The sequence below is a fragment of the Hyaena hyaena genome, unplaced genomic scaffold (genome assembly GCF_003009895.1).
Source record: "Hyaena hyaena isolate Hyena2069 unplaced genomic scaffold, ASM300989v1 scaffold_663, whole genome shotgun sequence".
In the NCBI taxonomy this organism is placed as follows: domain Eukaryota; kingdom Metazoa; phylum Chordata; class Mammalia; order Carnivora; family Hyaenidae; genus Hyaena; species Hyaena hyaena.
The window spans coordinates 349999-365337 of NW_024081296.1; the positions used below are offsets into that span (position 1 = coordinate 349999).

At 46.9% G+C, this 15339-nt stretch overlaps 1 protein-coding gene across 1 annotated transcript in view; it reads left to right on the forward strand.

Annotated features, from left to right (window-relative positions):
* Nucleotides 1-13721, forward strand: part of NCKAP1L (NCK associated protein 1 like) — a 39538-nt gene extending 25817 nt beyond the window's left edge. Inside the window, exons 23-31 of the mRNA XM_039217001.1 lie at nucleotides 2025-2122; nucleotides 2257-2350; nucleotides 2508-2590; nucleotides 2878-2958; nucleotides 5679-5772; nucleotides 6670-6786; nucleotides 7175-7284; nucleotides 9302-9391; nucleotides 13356-13721. Of these exons, the coding sequence (XP_039072932.1) occupies nucleotides 2025-2122; nucleotides 2257-2350; nucleotides 2508-2590; nucleotides 2878-2958; nucleotides 5679-5772; nucleotides 6670-6786; nucleotides 7175-7284; nucleotides 9302-9391; nucleotides 13356-13487 (899 nt within the window). The 3' untranslated portion in view covers nucleotides 13488-13721. The remainder of the gene's footprint in view (nucleotides 1-2024; nucleotides 2123-2256; nucleotides 2351-2507; nucleotides 2591-2877; nucleotides 2959-5678; nucleotides 5773-6669; nucleotides 6787-7174; nucleotides 7285-9301; nucleotides 9392-13355) is intronic.
* Nucleotides 13722-15339: the final 1618 nt, after the last annotated feature.

Below are 15339 nucleotides of genomic sequence, written 5' to 3' on the forward strand. Positions count from 1 at the left end.
GCTTAATCATATGTAGTGCTGCTTCCCACTGTGTAGAAATGCTTTTGTGTCTCAAGGCCAGTGGGTAAGGATTGTGGAGTGAATGAGTTGGGGTGTTCTTCTCTTTTTAAAAGAGGGCTGGAAGCCATACACATCCTTTATAATGGATTTGTTTGACTGACTGACTGATGAACTATCCTCCTGTTTCCTCCTTCCTTTCACCTCTATATAAATCGTGGATCCTGCATGGCATCTGGTACAGGTGGGGGATGTTTTCATGACCCCACCTTCTCCATTCTTCCCCTTCCTTGTGTGTGTGTGTGTGTGTGTGTGTGTGTGTGTGTGTATGTGCGCGCGTGTTATGGAAGAGTACATAGTTCTGTTGTCCAGCTCTGTCTCCTTCCTACCCTCATACTGACGCCATCAGTAAGCTGACCCTACTTTTTGCCTGCTGGAGTTTTCAGATGTCCCATTTCATCAACTCCACCCACAAACTGTAGGCAGCATCTAAAATCAGCCTTAGGACTTGCTGACAACTGATGAGCAGCAGGAGGTAAGGCTGATTCCCCCTTCTACCACCCCCACCCCAATTTCCCTGAGTTACCATGGTGATGGGGCAATGCTACTGTAAAAATAGATAGATGGAAAGAGAAGGATGGCCTAGGGTTACTAGCCTGGAGTTGAGAAGACTAGAGGAAGGATATTTGGCAGATCCAAACTGGATGATCAGTTCAGCAGTTCAGCCCCTCTTCCTCTCTGTCAGCCATTTTAGCATTATCCGGTGGGACATCTTTTTCTAGTTCTCCATTCAGTTCTTTTTACTATAAATAGGAGAGGCCAAAAACGTGTGGTGTTTACTCTAGGTGGAGCTCTGACCAGTTCCACTTCCTCTGTCCTTGGTGGAAGTACAGATCAGCTGGTCCTGCCTTCAACAGCTCGAGTGGGAACCTTGATTTCTTTCCCCTCTGGACTCCTGTTAACGATATTAAACTCGCTTTTCTGCTACTGGTCTCTTGTGGTTGTTACTTTTGGTCTTTTATGATTTTCTCTGCTGGGACGCTGTATGGCCAAAGATCATCACTGGAGGTCCTTCCTATTTGGATTTGTCACTAGTGTTTCTAATAGGGGATTTCCCCAGGTGGGTTTCATTTAATTCACAAAGGGCCAGACGCTGGACGAGTAGGGACAGATAACGCCTCTGGGGCAGACTAGAGGGAAGAAGGATTTAGAGGAAAAAACAACTGGGATTCTGGGGATGTGTGTTGATTATGAAAGAGAAAAAGTAGCTAAAGGAGAGGAAAATTTGGACAGTGAGGCATTAAATAAGGGAAGCGAGGGAGGAACACAGAAAACACCAGACCTTAGGTAAGAAACTAGTTGTGGTAGCTACAGTAAGGGGCAATAGGACATTGCGCTGGGTTTCAGGTACCAGCCCTTGAGTTGGTTAAGGGACCTTGGACAAACACTTAACCCTCCCATATCTGTTAAACCCGAAGGATGTGCTGTGTACCTCAGAGGGCTGTTAATAATGATCATATCAATAATCCTTTAGTCATATATATCTTTATGAGTTTCTAAGGTTTTTATGATGGTATCTTATTGACTCTCATATCAACTCCGTGAAGTATTCAGGGAAGATATTAATTTCTTCATTTTACAGAGAAGTAAATGGAGCCTCAGAAAGGATCAGTGACTTCCTTAACGTCTTAACCTCTAATCAAGTTAGTACAGCTAGTCCAGCAAGAGCAAAAACCAGGTACCACAGAAAGGGACTTGGGAGAGTATAGCATCCTGTAAGAATCTAAAGTAAATATCATTTGTAGTAAGTGTTTGCATGAGTACCAGTGGGGAGAAAGTAAATTGTCCCACATGGTGGCCAGATTTGTCACCTGAAATGTAGGATTTCAGGCTACTTTGGCTCCCCACCTCCCCACTTCCTTTCCTTGAGGAAAAACATTGTAAATGTTAGATTTACCCTATATCTGTGGTGCAAACAGCCCAGGGCCCTCTGAATCCTACCTGGGACCTCTGTAACTTTATTTCAGAGATGCGGGCCTTGGCTGAACTATTGGGCCCCTATGGCATGAAGTTCCTGAATGAAAACCTGATGTGGCATGTGACATCTCAGATTATGGAGCTGAAGGTACTGTGGAAACAAGGCCTGGGAAAAGGTCCGGCCTCAGAGAAAAGGGGCAGGAGGAGGAGACTGGTGGGGGGTAGGGGCATGTACCATGGTCTTGTCTTGTCCTCCTTAATGTCTCTGTGTCCTGGCTGCAGAAGCTGGTGGTGGAAAACATGGATGTACTTGTTCAGATCAGATCCAACTTTAGCAAGGCAGACTTGATGGCTTCTCTGCTGCCCCAGCTGATAGGTGAGCACCTCCCTGATGGGAGAAGGAACCGTGGCAACAGCATTATGGATGACAGGCGTTTTGGGGGATCGGGGCAGGGGCTAGGCTGGGTGTGCAGAAGTAAAACCATCACTATTCTCCTAAGTTCTACTTTTCTGACGCTCTTCTTTCTCCTCAGGGGCTGATAATGTGCTGAAGCGCATGACCATCATTGGCGTTATCCTCAGTTTTAGGGCCATGGCCCAAGAGGGACTTCGGGAGGTGAGTTGAGGGGAAGGTGCTGCCCCAGAATCACAGATGTCTCTGAGGGGAGGGTTTGTGTGAGAAGTTGTGGAAATGGGTGGTGAGCGTTGAGGAGAAAGGAGAAACTTAATTTGGTAGAGGTCTCTCGCGACAGACGAGGGGAGGACACCTAAAGGCATGATGAGGGGGCTGCATGGGAAGCTGGCTGGGCCCTTATCCAAGTTGGGGCCCTTGTTATGTTTGTTTCTGTCTAGGTTTGAAGGTATGGGCGCTGCCCCGTGGACTCATTTATCTTCCTCCTGCAGGTGTTCTCTTCCCACTGCCCATTTCTTATAGGTCCCATTGAGTGCCTGAAGGAGTTTGTCACCCCGGACACAGACATCAAGGTATGGGACAGTGCTAAGTGCAATCCGCTTAGGAGATTGTTGTTGAAGAGGATGTAGCCAGGACCTTGTAAGGGAGGGAGGGCTCTGAAGAAAACTGGAGGGAAGGAGCCAGCGTTTGAATAGGAAAGCGCTGGGAGAGATTTTGTAGAGAGAGGAGCACTTGTCAGATGATATTCTTGGAGAGACAGGGCAGAGCTGGGGAGACACGAGGGGACGGACAGAAGTGCGGGCCTGGCCGACCTGTGAGGGGTGGGGAAACGTTACTGGAGAAAGGTAAGATCTAGGGTGCTCTGTAGGTTTTTCTACCTAAAGTGTGCAAAGTAGATACTGAACTATGTGCTAACAAGTCCCCTTTTCAGTCAGGAGCTCAGGTACTTTTTGTAAAAAGATTTATTGCTTCCATTCCCACCCACCCCACCTGAGCTCGGTTTCCTTTTTCTGGCCTCTCCTTCCTCCTAGTGCTGAAACTTTTTGATTCCTCTATGTTTGTGTCACTTGGCTCGGGGCCGCATTTACCACAGAGATGGACAAAGGAGGAGGGGCTTCTGCAGGCACCCTGAGTCAAACATCCATTTCTCTGCACCCCCTCACCTTTGCAGCATCATCTTGTCCTTTGAAACACCCGCAACAAACGCGTCTGTTATGTAGGATATACAGTCAAAGGCTGGGAACAAGGGCCTTCAGACACATAGGGTAGGCCACTTCTCTTGCCCTTGAGTTCCTTCATGGAGAGAGCTCTGTGATTAAGAGGGAACTGGTTAGCAGGAAGAATCAAAGTTATTAAGAAAAACTTCCTTGCCCTGAGATTAAAGGAATTGTGAAATCTCCCCTCTCTCTGCCTGAACTTAAGGCTGAAGCGGTCCTGGGGACCGTGTGGGTTTGATGTTTCACTGGGCTGGCTGCCCCTTCTGACTGTTCTTTTACGGTGAACCTGGGTTTCTGGAAGCTGCTGATGTTGGAGACGAATGCTGTAGCCTGTCAAAACCTTGTCTACCTGGATCTCCTGGGCAGCACTGAGTTTTAGGCTCTGCCTGCTTGTGAAAATAAGCAGGTTGGAGCAGGGAAAGGGAGGGATGGTGGCCTGTCCATCAGAGATTCTGTTGCTGCCTCAAAGGAGTGTGAAGATTAGGGAAAGAGAAAATAAGACTCCTTCGATCATCCCTTTCTTCTTCCAGAAAAACCACAGGTCATGGACCAGGTCCCTGATCTCCTCAGACCCATGAACTATAGGCAATTTAATAGGCTCAATAAAGGGAGTAGAATGTGGCAAAGGCGTGCCTTCCATGTCAAGTACCATAGGCAAAGTGTGTGTACACTGGTATGTCTGTAGGGTTCTTTGCTAAAGTTACCCCACTCAGTTGTCTTCTCTTGAAACAATTGTTCTCTCCAAACATTTGAAAGTACTTTGGTTAACTTCAAATGAGGTCTAAATACTTGGAATGGGAGTGGGGCTTTGGGGCTATATCCTGGGAACTCAACTTTAAGTACTAGAGATTCAAGCATCAGTCAATAAATGTATATTTTTTAATTTAAATTTTGCTTAGTTAACGTACAGTTCAATACTGATTTCAGGAGTAGAATTTAGTGATTCATTACTTACATACAATACCCAGTGCTCATCACAAGTGCCCTCCTTAATGCCCATCACCCATCTAGCCTATTACCCACCCACCTCCCTCCATCAATATGTAGTTTGTTCTCTATTGTTAAGAGACTCTTACGGTTTGTTTCCTCTCTTCTCTCTGCTCCCTTTCCCATATGTTCATCTGTTTTGTTTAAGTTCCATCAATCAATAAATATCAATTGAATACCTTCTCTGTGCTTAGCGTTGTGTTAAAAACTAAAGAGAAAAAGAAGTGCAGTGTTCCTGGCTTTGAGATAAAGGAAGAGGAGGAAAGGAATAATATTTATTGGAGTATTAGTGACTCTGAGTGTATAGGGTAGATGCCTTATACATGTGACCTAATTTAATCTACACAACAGCTCTGTGAGGTATTCCCCCAGTCTTACAGATGAGGAAACTGAGGCTGAAAGAGGTTAAGTAATTTTTAGCCAAGATGACACATTTAGAAAGTGGTGGTCCTGGGATTTGAACCCAGATCTTCTCACACCAAGGCCTTTTTTAACCTCTCAGATGCCATGAGGTTGTAAAGGCTTGTTTTCTAGGTGGTGAGATAAGCCATATGTCCCATCTCCTATGGGAAAAGGTAACTGATAATACCAGGAGCGGTGTGTGATCTGTGCTAAGTCCGTTGTACCACTTTAAGAAAGAAGAGATGAGTTGGGGCTGAAGTGTTTCAGGGAGGGCTTCACACACAATATGAGATTTGAGTGAAGCCTCAAGGGATGGGTGTCACTTAGCTATAAGCAGAGAAGAGAGAAGGACATGAACCAAAGTATGATAGTAAGTATGACAATAAGGAAGCGAGTTGTAGTTTGGAGAGAGTGAATTGATAACTCTGGCTGCATTGACTGTGGGAAGCACTTGGGGAATTAATATTGAGAAAGTAAATTTGTACTATGGAGTATCTGAATGCCAAACAAAAGCATTTGTGCTTTTTCCCTGTAGGTCAGGGAGAGCTGTGAAAAGAATGCTTAGAAAAGATGATAATACGTCGAAGGTTTAAAATCTGTGATCCAGGAATCCTAGCCGCCTGTAGCTTTTGCCAAACAGTTCCCTCTGGGAATCCTGTCCAGAACGTTGTTTTCTTCTCTACTAGGTGACCCTGAGTGTCTTTGAGCTGGCGTCTGCTGCAGGAGTGGGCTGTGACATTGACCCAGCCCTGGTGGCTGCCATTGCCAATATGAAAGCTGGTAAAATTGGGGAAAGTGGGCAAGGGAGGGTTTGGGCCATATTTTTAGGTGGGAAAGTGTCAATGTCAAAAGAAACCTTTACTTGGGATTGTGAATTCAGAGGCTATAAGCTGGGAGCTAAGGAAAGACTTAAAATGCAGTCCCTCACCCCTAGAAAATACTTACATAGGCAATTTAGATTCCTAACCAGGTTCCAACCCGTTGACCTGTCAATCTGCTGAAAAATATTAAGTGAGAGTCTCTTTGATGCTCAGCAAATGCTCAAAGGAACTTGCGATCTAGTTGGGGAGATAAAATTAATGAAACTGAAACAATGAGAAAGAAATCCACGGTTATATATGATTTCATGCTGAGTTGTATGGTATAGCATCTATGTGCCTCAGAGTGATCTGGTGCTCTCCCCTCCCATAGATTCACCTTGGCACTATTCACTTCTTCCCCTTGTCTCCCATTGTCTGTTACATTTCCGGTTACACATTTCCTCTTTCTTACACATACTCCAAATGGGATGAAACCCAGGGGCTGGTATTAAGTCCTTTCACAATTGCTGGACTGGCCCTTCTCTCTTGGTTTGGTGAGACTCTTTCCTCTCCTTCCTGCCTCCCCACCCCATCAGGCAGCTGACAGCTTCCTTGGACTGCATGTCAGCAGAGCCCTTCATGAAGAGCTCTGCTCCAGTCACCAGAGGAGACCTCTGGGATCAGGCCCCTCATGATAAGTGGAGGCCAGTCCTGTTCCCCTTCAGCAATAATGACTTGCCTACAGTGCTTTGGAAAATGTTTTCGTAGATAATTTCTGTACGGGATCTTCCTAGTAGTTATGTGACGTAGGACCCCTATAGATAGCTCCTGTTTGCTGATTTTACTTTTTCCTTTTTTCTTTTTATCTTCCTACCAGATACTTCATCTTCTGAGGAGGAATATAAGGTGGCCTGCCTGCTCTTGATCTTTCTGGCTGTTTCCCTCCCACTCCTCGCCACGGACCCTTCTTCCTTCTATAGTATTGAGAAGGATGGTAAGTAGGGAGTAAGTTTGAGGGACCAGTGCTATTAGGTTAGTCTCCTGGGGTAGGAAGATGACATGGAGACATTTATCTGGAGAAAGAGAGTTCTGACTCAGGTGTAAAGGTCTGTTTCAAAAAAATACTTGAGAACGAAGCCTCTGGAAAATTCAATTCCAATGAAAGGTTTTAGGAATATCCTTCTCCTAATACCTAAATACCCCCTGATATTTCTTAGGACTATCATTTCCCAAATGCCTCCTGGTCCTTTTGGTGGCAAAGAGCGAGGGCAGGGGTGGGGGGTGCTAGCCTGAAAAACTGAGAAAGTACCAGCTGGGGTCAGCCTGGGGTGGCTCACTTTATTTCCTTTCGTTTCTCTCCCCCTCTGTCCATCATAACCTAGGTTACAACAACAATATTCACTGCTTGACCAAAGCCATCATCCAGGTATCTGCCGCCCTCTTCACACTCTACAACAAGAACATTGAAACTCACCTCAAGGAGTTTCTGGTGGTGAGTGGCCCTGGGTTATAAGGAATGCAAGATTGCAAAGTCTTTTGGAATGAAATGGAAGATTGCAAAGTCTGGCAGGAAGTGGTATGACTTAAATCCATAGACAGCTATTGCTGGGCAGGCTTGGAGTCTAACCTTCCACACCATTCATTCAGTAATAGTGGTCACTTTGTGAAAGGTGGGAGTTTCTTCTAAATTTCCTAAGAGCTAGTGTTTCAGCCTCTGCTTGAATACTTGGAAAGAGCATTGGACTAAGTCAGCAAATCTGAGTTCTAGTTCTGGATCTGCTACTAAGAAGTTGTGTGGCCTCTGAAGAGCCAAACTTTTGGGGCCTCATTTTGTCCATTCGTTAACTAGGGAGATTAAACCGAACTAATCACTCACTACCCTTGGTGTGCCTGAGAATATCCCAAAGAGCTTGTTGAAATACAGGTTCCTGATCCTTATGCCAGACCTACTGAATTAGAATAACCTAGGGTGAGTCCAGGACTCTGTTTTTGTTTTTTATTTTTCCTTTAAAGTATGCTTGATGCCCAGTGTGGAGCCCATGTTGGAGCCCGCCTCAGGCCCAACATGGGGCTTTGAGACAAAGAGCTGAGCTGAGATCAAGAGTCGGTCGCTTAACAGACTGAGCCACCCAGGCATCCCCAAGTCCTCTGTTTCTAATAAGGTCTCCAGGACATCTGATGTACAATCAAATTGGAGACACTGAGTTTTAGAACCTATAAGGAGGCCCTTTCCAACTCTCATCCTGACAAAGCAAGCAAGCAAGCAAGCAAGCAAGCAAGCTTTTTTTCACATTCTCAAATGTTAGTGTAAATCAGAATCACCTGCAGAATTTCTGATTCAGTAGATTTGAGGTGGGACTAGAAAATCTGCATTTCCAAGTTCCCAAGTGATGTTGGTGCCGTTCATCCTGGGATCTCACTTTGAGAACCACTGGGCTTGATTTCTAGGACTGGGGCTTATAATCAGGCAGCCGATTCTACTGTAGGTCACATCCAATTTATTTGAGAAAAATTGTTTCAAGAAATATTTTTAGCCAAGGTTTGACTCCTTGTAACAATCACCATTCATCTTAAGTTTTGCCTCTGGGAAAACAGAGAGTAAGTAGTTTCTTTACATTGTTGAAGAGAGGCCCTGGGGTTTTCCATTCTAAGTCCTCCGTGGAATTCCATCCATACGCTTCTGATACATGGCCCATTACCCGCTGCCTGGCTTGAGCATTCTCAACAATGGGGAGCTTATTCCTCTGCAAAGCATGGGCCTGACTTAAGAACTACGGCCTCATTTGTCTCCTTTTAGGAGGAAATACAGTAAATCGTATTCTCTCGGGAATCATACCATTGTCCTAGAAGCTTAGTTAGAGGGTCTCCATTTAAACTGGGCCAGCCAGCCAATCAGAATGGGTTCCAAGCATCTTAGCTATAAAGAATATTCCACCAGATCTCTCAGATGGGGTGAGAAGCCCCCCCCCCTCCCTTTCCCATTTGCCCTGTTTGTTTGCTCAATGAGAGTAACCTGAGCCTGGGATGCAGTTAATCATGTTTCTTCCTCCCTCTTTGATCTGGGGCGGGGTGGAGGGGGGGGGATGGCTGGAGGTGAATGGAGAGGACAGCCATTTGGGAGTTGACAGGAGGGGAATATGAAGAACACTGCCTCTGAATCAAAGGCCCAGCTTTGTCTCTTGTCTGGTGGGGAGTCAGCCATAAACAGCCTGGTGACAGTGCTGTCTGAAGGCTGCCTGGGATTAATCTCCAGCATACAGTATTACCTGCCTTTGTTCTAGCTTTTGTCCACCCCCCTTGTAACCTCCTGTGGTCGGTGCCGCCTGGTTTACTGGCAAGGTGCCTCTCTGGAGCCTCAGGGATTCTCTATTTTCCCACCCAGCATCTCCAGGAGCATCCCAGCACTTCTTAACTCTCCTCCTTGATCTTTGCTTAACTTCCTGTAGCCTGAGGCTGTCCTACTCTGACCTCCATAAAAATCTGCTTTCTTACAAATTCTTCCCCTACAGGTGGCTTCTGTCAGCCTCCTGCAGCTGGGCCAGGAGACTGACAAGCTCAAAACCAGAAATCGGGAATCCATTTCTCTGCTCATGCGCTTGGTATGTATCTCATTTACATTAGTCTGGGGACAGACAGAGCAAAGGGAGACTCTTCTAGAGGGTTTTTGTGTCTTTGCCTTGCTGTCACTCAAAAGCGTGACCTCAAAACTGAATTCGGCCTGACCGTTAGGACTCCCACTCTGGTTACCATTCCATGTCCTGTAACCCCAAGGTAGAGCCTTCAGTGACTTCTCTGCAGGACAGAACCCACCTTGTCCCTGGCCGGCTGGGCCCGTCTGCCTGCAGTGTTCTCAAGGCTGATCTGATGGGGGGGCCGCGTCCCTCATCCATCACTGCCTGTCCAGTTCATGTTTGATTTTACTCGACCACCTCTTACCGCTGTATGCTTGTCCTTAAGAAGGGCTATGAGGAAGGTGCTGGATAACACAGAGCTGAACTAGGGGCGGGGAGATGGGAGCTCAGAGGAGGAGAGAATTTTCCGCTGAAAAGCTCTAAGACCGAGAGGCAGGTGGGTCATGAATCAGGCGCCTCCTGCTATCTCTTCCTTCCCAGGCTGTGGGCTTTTTGTTACTTTGGCAGAAACTTCTGGGAACTCTGACTCAGTTAACTTAAAAAAAATCATGACCCTGTTTTCCTCTTCAACACGCTTACTCACTCTTTTGCTCTTACCGTCTGATTCTCCAGGTTAGTACTGCACTTAGATATGGTCAGGAGGCGGGGCGTCTGCCCTGGCCCCTGTGTGTCAGAGGCCCTCCTCTGGCTTACAGGGAGAGGCTAGGCCCATCTGGAGCCTGTGCTCCACCTTGGAGTCCACACTGGAGATTTCCGGGACCCCAGAATTCTCTGTTAAGCAGCTCCAGCCTACTTGGAGGGCTTGTGCAGAGTTTCTTCCCCAAGTAATCCTACTGAGGCGGACTCTGCTGCTGAAGGACGTATATCTAGTGCCAGTGGATCTATGGCTGGAGTTTAAATGTGCAGAAAGGGGTTCCACATGTCTCTACAAAATCCCTCAGACTGGGCTCGTTCCCTCTACCCTCTTCTGGTGCAGATCTCTGAGGAGTCTAAGAATTCTTTTTATTATTTAAAACATCTTTGCTAATGCTTATTCATTTTTGAGAGAGAGAGAGAGAGCATGAATGAGCATGAGTGGGGAAGGGGCAGAAAGAGAGGGAGGCACAGAATCTAAAGCAGGCTCCAGGCTCTGAGCTGTCAGCACAGAGCCCCACGCGGGGCTCAAACTCACGAACCGTGAGATCATGACCTGAGCTGAAGTTGGAGCCACCCAGTCACCCCTCTATTTTTATTTATTAATTTTTAGAACATTTTTTGAGTCTAAGACTTCTTAATTCAAATGCGACCTTCCACAAAATCATAAAGGTAGATTGTGAAAGTTGAACAATAGACCATAATAGTTTGATTTAGTTAATCACATGGTCTGTAGTACTCTTGGCAAGGCCCACAGATGTTAGGGGCAGGCATGCCTGGGATTCCCTTTGGGTCTGATGTAAATACACAGGCATTGTGTGGGATCTGTGTCTCAGCTAGAAAACGGCCTAGATTGAGCTAAGGATTATGATGGAGATGAGAAGAGAATGGACATGAGAATGTGTGTGTGTGGGAGGGGGGTGTGGTGAGGAGTGAGAGGGCAGAGGAGGCAGATGAGGGCAAATGCCAGTAGTGTGCTAGATGGAACACAGTCTTTGGAGCAGCATGACCTTGGGCAAGTTAATTAACCTTTCTGAGACTCTGATTCTTTATCCGTAAAAGTGGGCAATAATCCTTGTGATAGCATGTTAGGATTCATAAGAAAATATATGTGCAAGTGCCTAGTTCATAATAGAAGCTCAGCCAATGTTAGTTCTCTCTCTCTCTGCTGCTCATTAAAAAAATTTTTTTTAATGTTTTATTTATTTCTGAGAGAGAGAGAGTGAGCAGGGGAGGGTCAGAGAGAGAGGGAGATACAGAATTTGAAGCAGGCTCCAGGCTCCGAGCTAGCAGTCAGCACAGAGCCAGATGCAGGGCTCGAACCCACAAACTGTGAGATCATGACCTGAGCCAAAGTCGGACACTTAACCGACTGAGCCACCCAGGCACCTCTGTTCATTTTAGTTTCTGAATGATTTAGGAATGCCTCTTCATTTGCTTGGGCAGTTTTCACCTCCACAAGGTTGGAGGTGATTCTGTATTGCCACTCAGCCCTGCCTCCTGCTTTGCTAGTCCCCTGCTCTCCCCACCGCCTGGTGTGGGAGGGTGTCCGCCCCTTGTGGCATCACAGCTAGGCTGCAGAGTAGCTGGGACAGAGCTAGGAGCAGGCGCTTTTTGTTGGAGGGAGAGACCTAGGGACTAGCTGCTGCAAAGCAATTTAAATGCAAATATTTCCACACAGAATACAGGGGAAGGAACTGTATTCTGAGTTAAGAGGCTACTCATGTAGCCCGGAGTCCTGGCCAGGCACTTCTCTCCCTGGGGGGTCTTTCTGTCTTGGCTGTCAAGCCTGGGCAGTGCCCACCCCTGTTACTGCCAGCCTGTTCCTGGCATGGGTTTAGCCAGGGAAGAGACGACTCTCAGAGAATCATGGAATTCTAGACATCAGAATCAGACAAGATCTGGCAATTAGTCTAGTCCTTACAATTTATAGGTGAGGAAACTGAGGAAAGGGAGGGAAAGATGACATGCAAAAGGTCTTCCCCAAAATATAGGCCATGAGAACCCACGTTTCTGGGCCTTCACTCTAGGGCTGTTTCCACTGCCGTGAATTTCCTCCACGTGGGAGCCCTGTTATCTTCTGTGCGTAATGGAGCAAAGAATACGAAGTCTTGGGCCAGTGGATTCTTCTTGAAGCCATCACTCATTTCCCTGTACCTGACAGTCATATCCTGGAAAAGAGACCTTGTCTCTCTCCTGGCCCCTAGACAGGTTTGAAAGTCTTGTCTAGCAAGAAATTCCTTCTGTTATCCAACCCAAGATCAGAGCTACTGTTTTACTGGCACCTTTCCTTCCCTTCAGCCTGCAGTGTCTGTTCCTCTGAGGCTGCTGTGTGTGCATGTATTTGAGAACAGCAGAATCTTATAAATTTTAAAACTTGAAAGGACTTCAGAGAAAGAAACACATTAGAGTAGGCAGGGCGTATTCTCTTTCCAGAATGAATTTGAGGATGTGAAACACCAGACATATTGGGGAGGGCCCATCTGTGTAAATTGCCGGAGGATATGGGACACTTCTCTCCGGCTCGTGTTTTCTAGTCCCACAACTTCATGGATGAGGCGAGCACTGAAGGAAATACACCCTGTTCCTTCTTCAGGGATGGGGAGCCTCCACACCAGTACTAGGCCGCGGGGCTCTTCGCCAGTATGTCCCCCTTCCCTCTCATCCTCCATCACTACCCTCAGTCTTATCCAGGCATCTTGATCTATCTTTCTGCTTGGCTGTGGGGGCTGCTGGGATCACCATAGCACACAGGCTTCTAATTAAACTAATTAATCATGCCTGCTCCTTTATGCAGCATCCTTACTGCTCCCCAAGCACTGTACTGAGGGAGGGAGGAGATTGAGACCCGGCACAAGAGGACCCATGTGGATTCCAGGCCCTTCTTTCTTGGCCTGCAGTGGTGATTGTTGCCTTCTCTGTAAAGCTCTGTCATTAGCCCTTTTATCCAACCTTACCTGCTTCTGGACTGCCCACCCGCAAGTGATTTGGCATCCAGAATGGGGAAAATGGGAGTTTTTCTGCCACCACAGAAGGGATTCTTTCCTGCCTCTTGCTTCTGAGCCTTTCCTATAACCCTGATAAGGGACACCGGGGCTATTCTAGTGAAGCTGAAGAGGCCACATTGCTTTCCTAAAGCTAAACCAAGTGAGGAAAGAAGGAGGGGAGTGTGATTTGGAAACTTGCTCACTTGTGACTCTAAGGGCCTCAGAGGGCCCCGGAAACTGAATGAAGGAACAGGGTGTCACAGAGGCAAGCCCTCCCTGGGGTTCTCATCTCTTGGCCCGTTCTCTTCCAGGTGGTGGAGGAGTCCTCCTTCCTGACCCTGGACATGCTGGAGTCCTGTTTTCCTTACGTCCTGCTTCGAAATGCCTATCGGGAGGTATCCAGGGCCTTCCACCTGAACCGAGTGCCAACTAGTACCCACTGAAGGGCCCTTCGGACCTACCGAAGCCCATGAAGCTGTAGGCATTTTCTCAAGGGATGGGGTCAGGGGCCAGAGCTGACGAACAGGTCTATGGAGGCACAAAAACAAAACAATTCCCAGGCTGAGAAATCAAAGAGAAATGGGGCAGGACGGCAGGGGGTGGGGGTGGGGGTGGGGGTGGGGGCGGGAGAGGGAGGACAGTTTATGGGAAAAATTAGGGAATTGGGGCCAGATGTGTGAATTTTTACATTAAAAAATTGGTAACATACCAATATGTTTTCTCTCGTGTGGTGGCTGGTGCTTGCACTCTGACTGGCGTGGGTCTCTCGACCTTCATCACTATTCTAGGACAATGCTGGCGGGCAGAGATGATCAATCATCATATTAAACCATAATGAGCTTATAATTCTCCCACTGGAGCTTCTATTGTCTCCTGCACATTCATTAGGATGATTATCTCCTCTCTTCCTTTTCCAAATGTGTTCAGCAAACATTCAGCCTGCTCCTACTGCAAAGTGGTAGCCAGGGAACTTCCTTTTTCCTTTGTGGGGGCTCTTTCAGGGGCCCTGGGTCTCCTCCTCTGCCTCCATCTCTACTCCTTACAAGAGGGAGTGCTCTTGAGAGATTCTCCCTGGCCCCAGCCGCCCTCACCTGCTCTACTGCACCTTGTGGGGACCGGGTAAGGTCTTCCATCTGTTTAGTCATAACCCCTCCTGCTTTTTCTTTGACATCCCCACAACCCAGAGCCGAGGGTCAATCTCGCTAATTCAAGGTCACACGACAACGGATTGGATCAGAGCCATGTGGGTCTCCCTACGGGATCATTTGCGGGTACTCTCCCTCCTATCAGGAGCCCCTAACTTAACCCCAATCCTCTTGTCATCCTGGGTACAGCTGTTGCTCCGGGCAGGGATTTCTCTTCGAGATCTTAAATTTCATAGACCTCATTACATTATAGGGCCCTGAGAGCGGGTATACTTGAGGGAGTACAAGCTGTTTCAACTTAGCCCTTTTCTGCACTAATTAGAATTTCAAGTGTCACAAAGCCTGGGGCGTTCAAGATAGCACTAAACTAGATTTAGTTAACTCCAGGGCAGGAAACAGTGGCCCCATCCACCACTTCTGTGAGCCACAGCCAGGGAGGACTGGAGTAACAGACTTCAGGTCACAGGTTGAGAGTGGTGGAAATGGGCAAATATAATTAGTTGACTAATTAGGGTCATGTCCATATTTCCATGATAAAGCAGAAGCAATTGTGGGTTTCAACAAAACCACCTGAGGTTCATTAAAGCTGTTTGATAGCTGTTTGGGGATTTTTGTATGCGGGTTTGATCTTTATTTGTCAATACCCAGGCATAGTCAAAACTTCTTAAACTTGGCACTCATCATGGCTACACAAGGTTTTCTTAGCAGCAATTGCTCTTCAGGATAGAAACAACAGAGGCTCCAGCTTCAGGCATCAGCTGGTTGTCCTTCCTCGCTGTGGAAGGGACATTATGTTCTAAAGGAGTGATTGAGGGTCAAGCCTATTGAGACCGAGAGCAAAGCTGATGAGGAAGAGAAGGCTCAGAAGTATCTGAGAAACTACTCCTGGATCCTACTCTGCTAGGATCTTACCCTTGAGGAGATGGAGACCTCTTTTCATGTTCATGTTGAACCACGTAAGAGGAGCCTCTTAAGGACAGAAGAGAGAAGTTGCTATAAGGGAATAGAGGGTAGACACGATACTTCTTTTTTTTTTTAATTAAAATTTTTATTGAGATAGGGGCTCCTGGCTGGCTCAGTCCATGGAGCACGTGACTCTTGATCTCAGAGTCGAGTTCAAACCCAACGTTGGGCGTAAAGCTTACTTAAA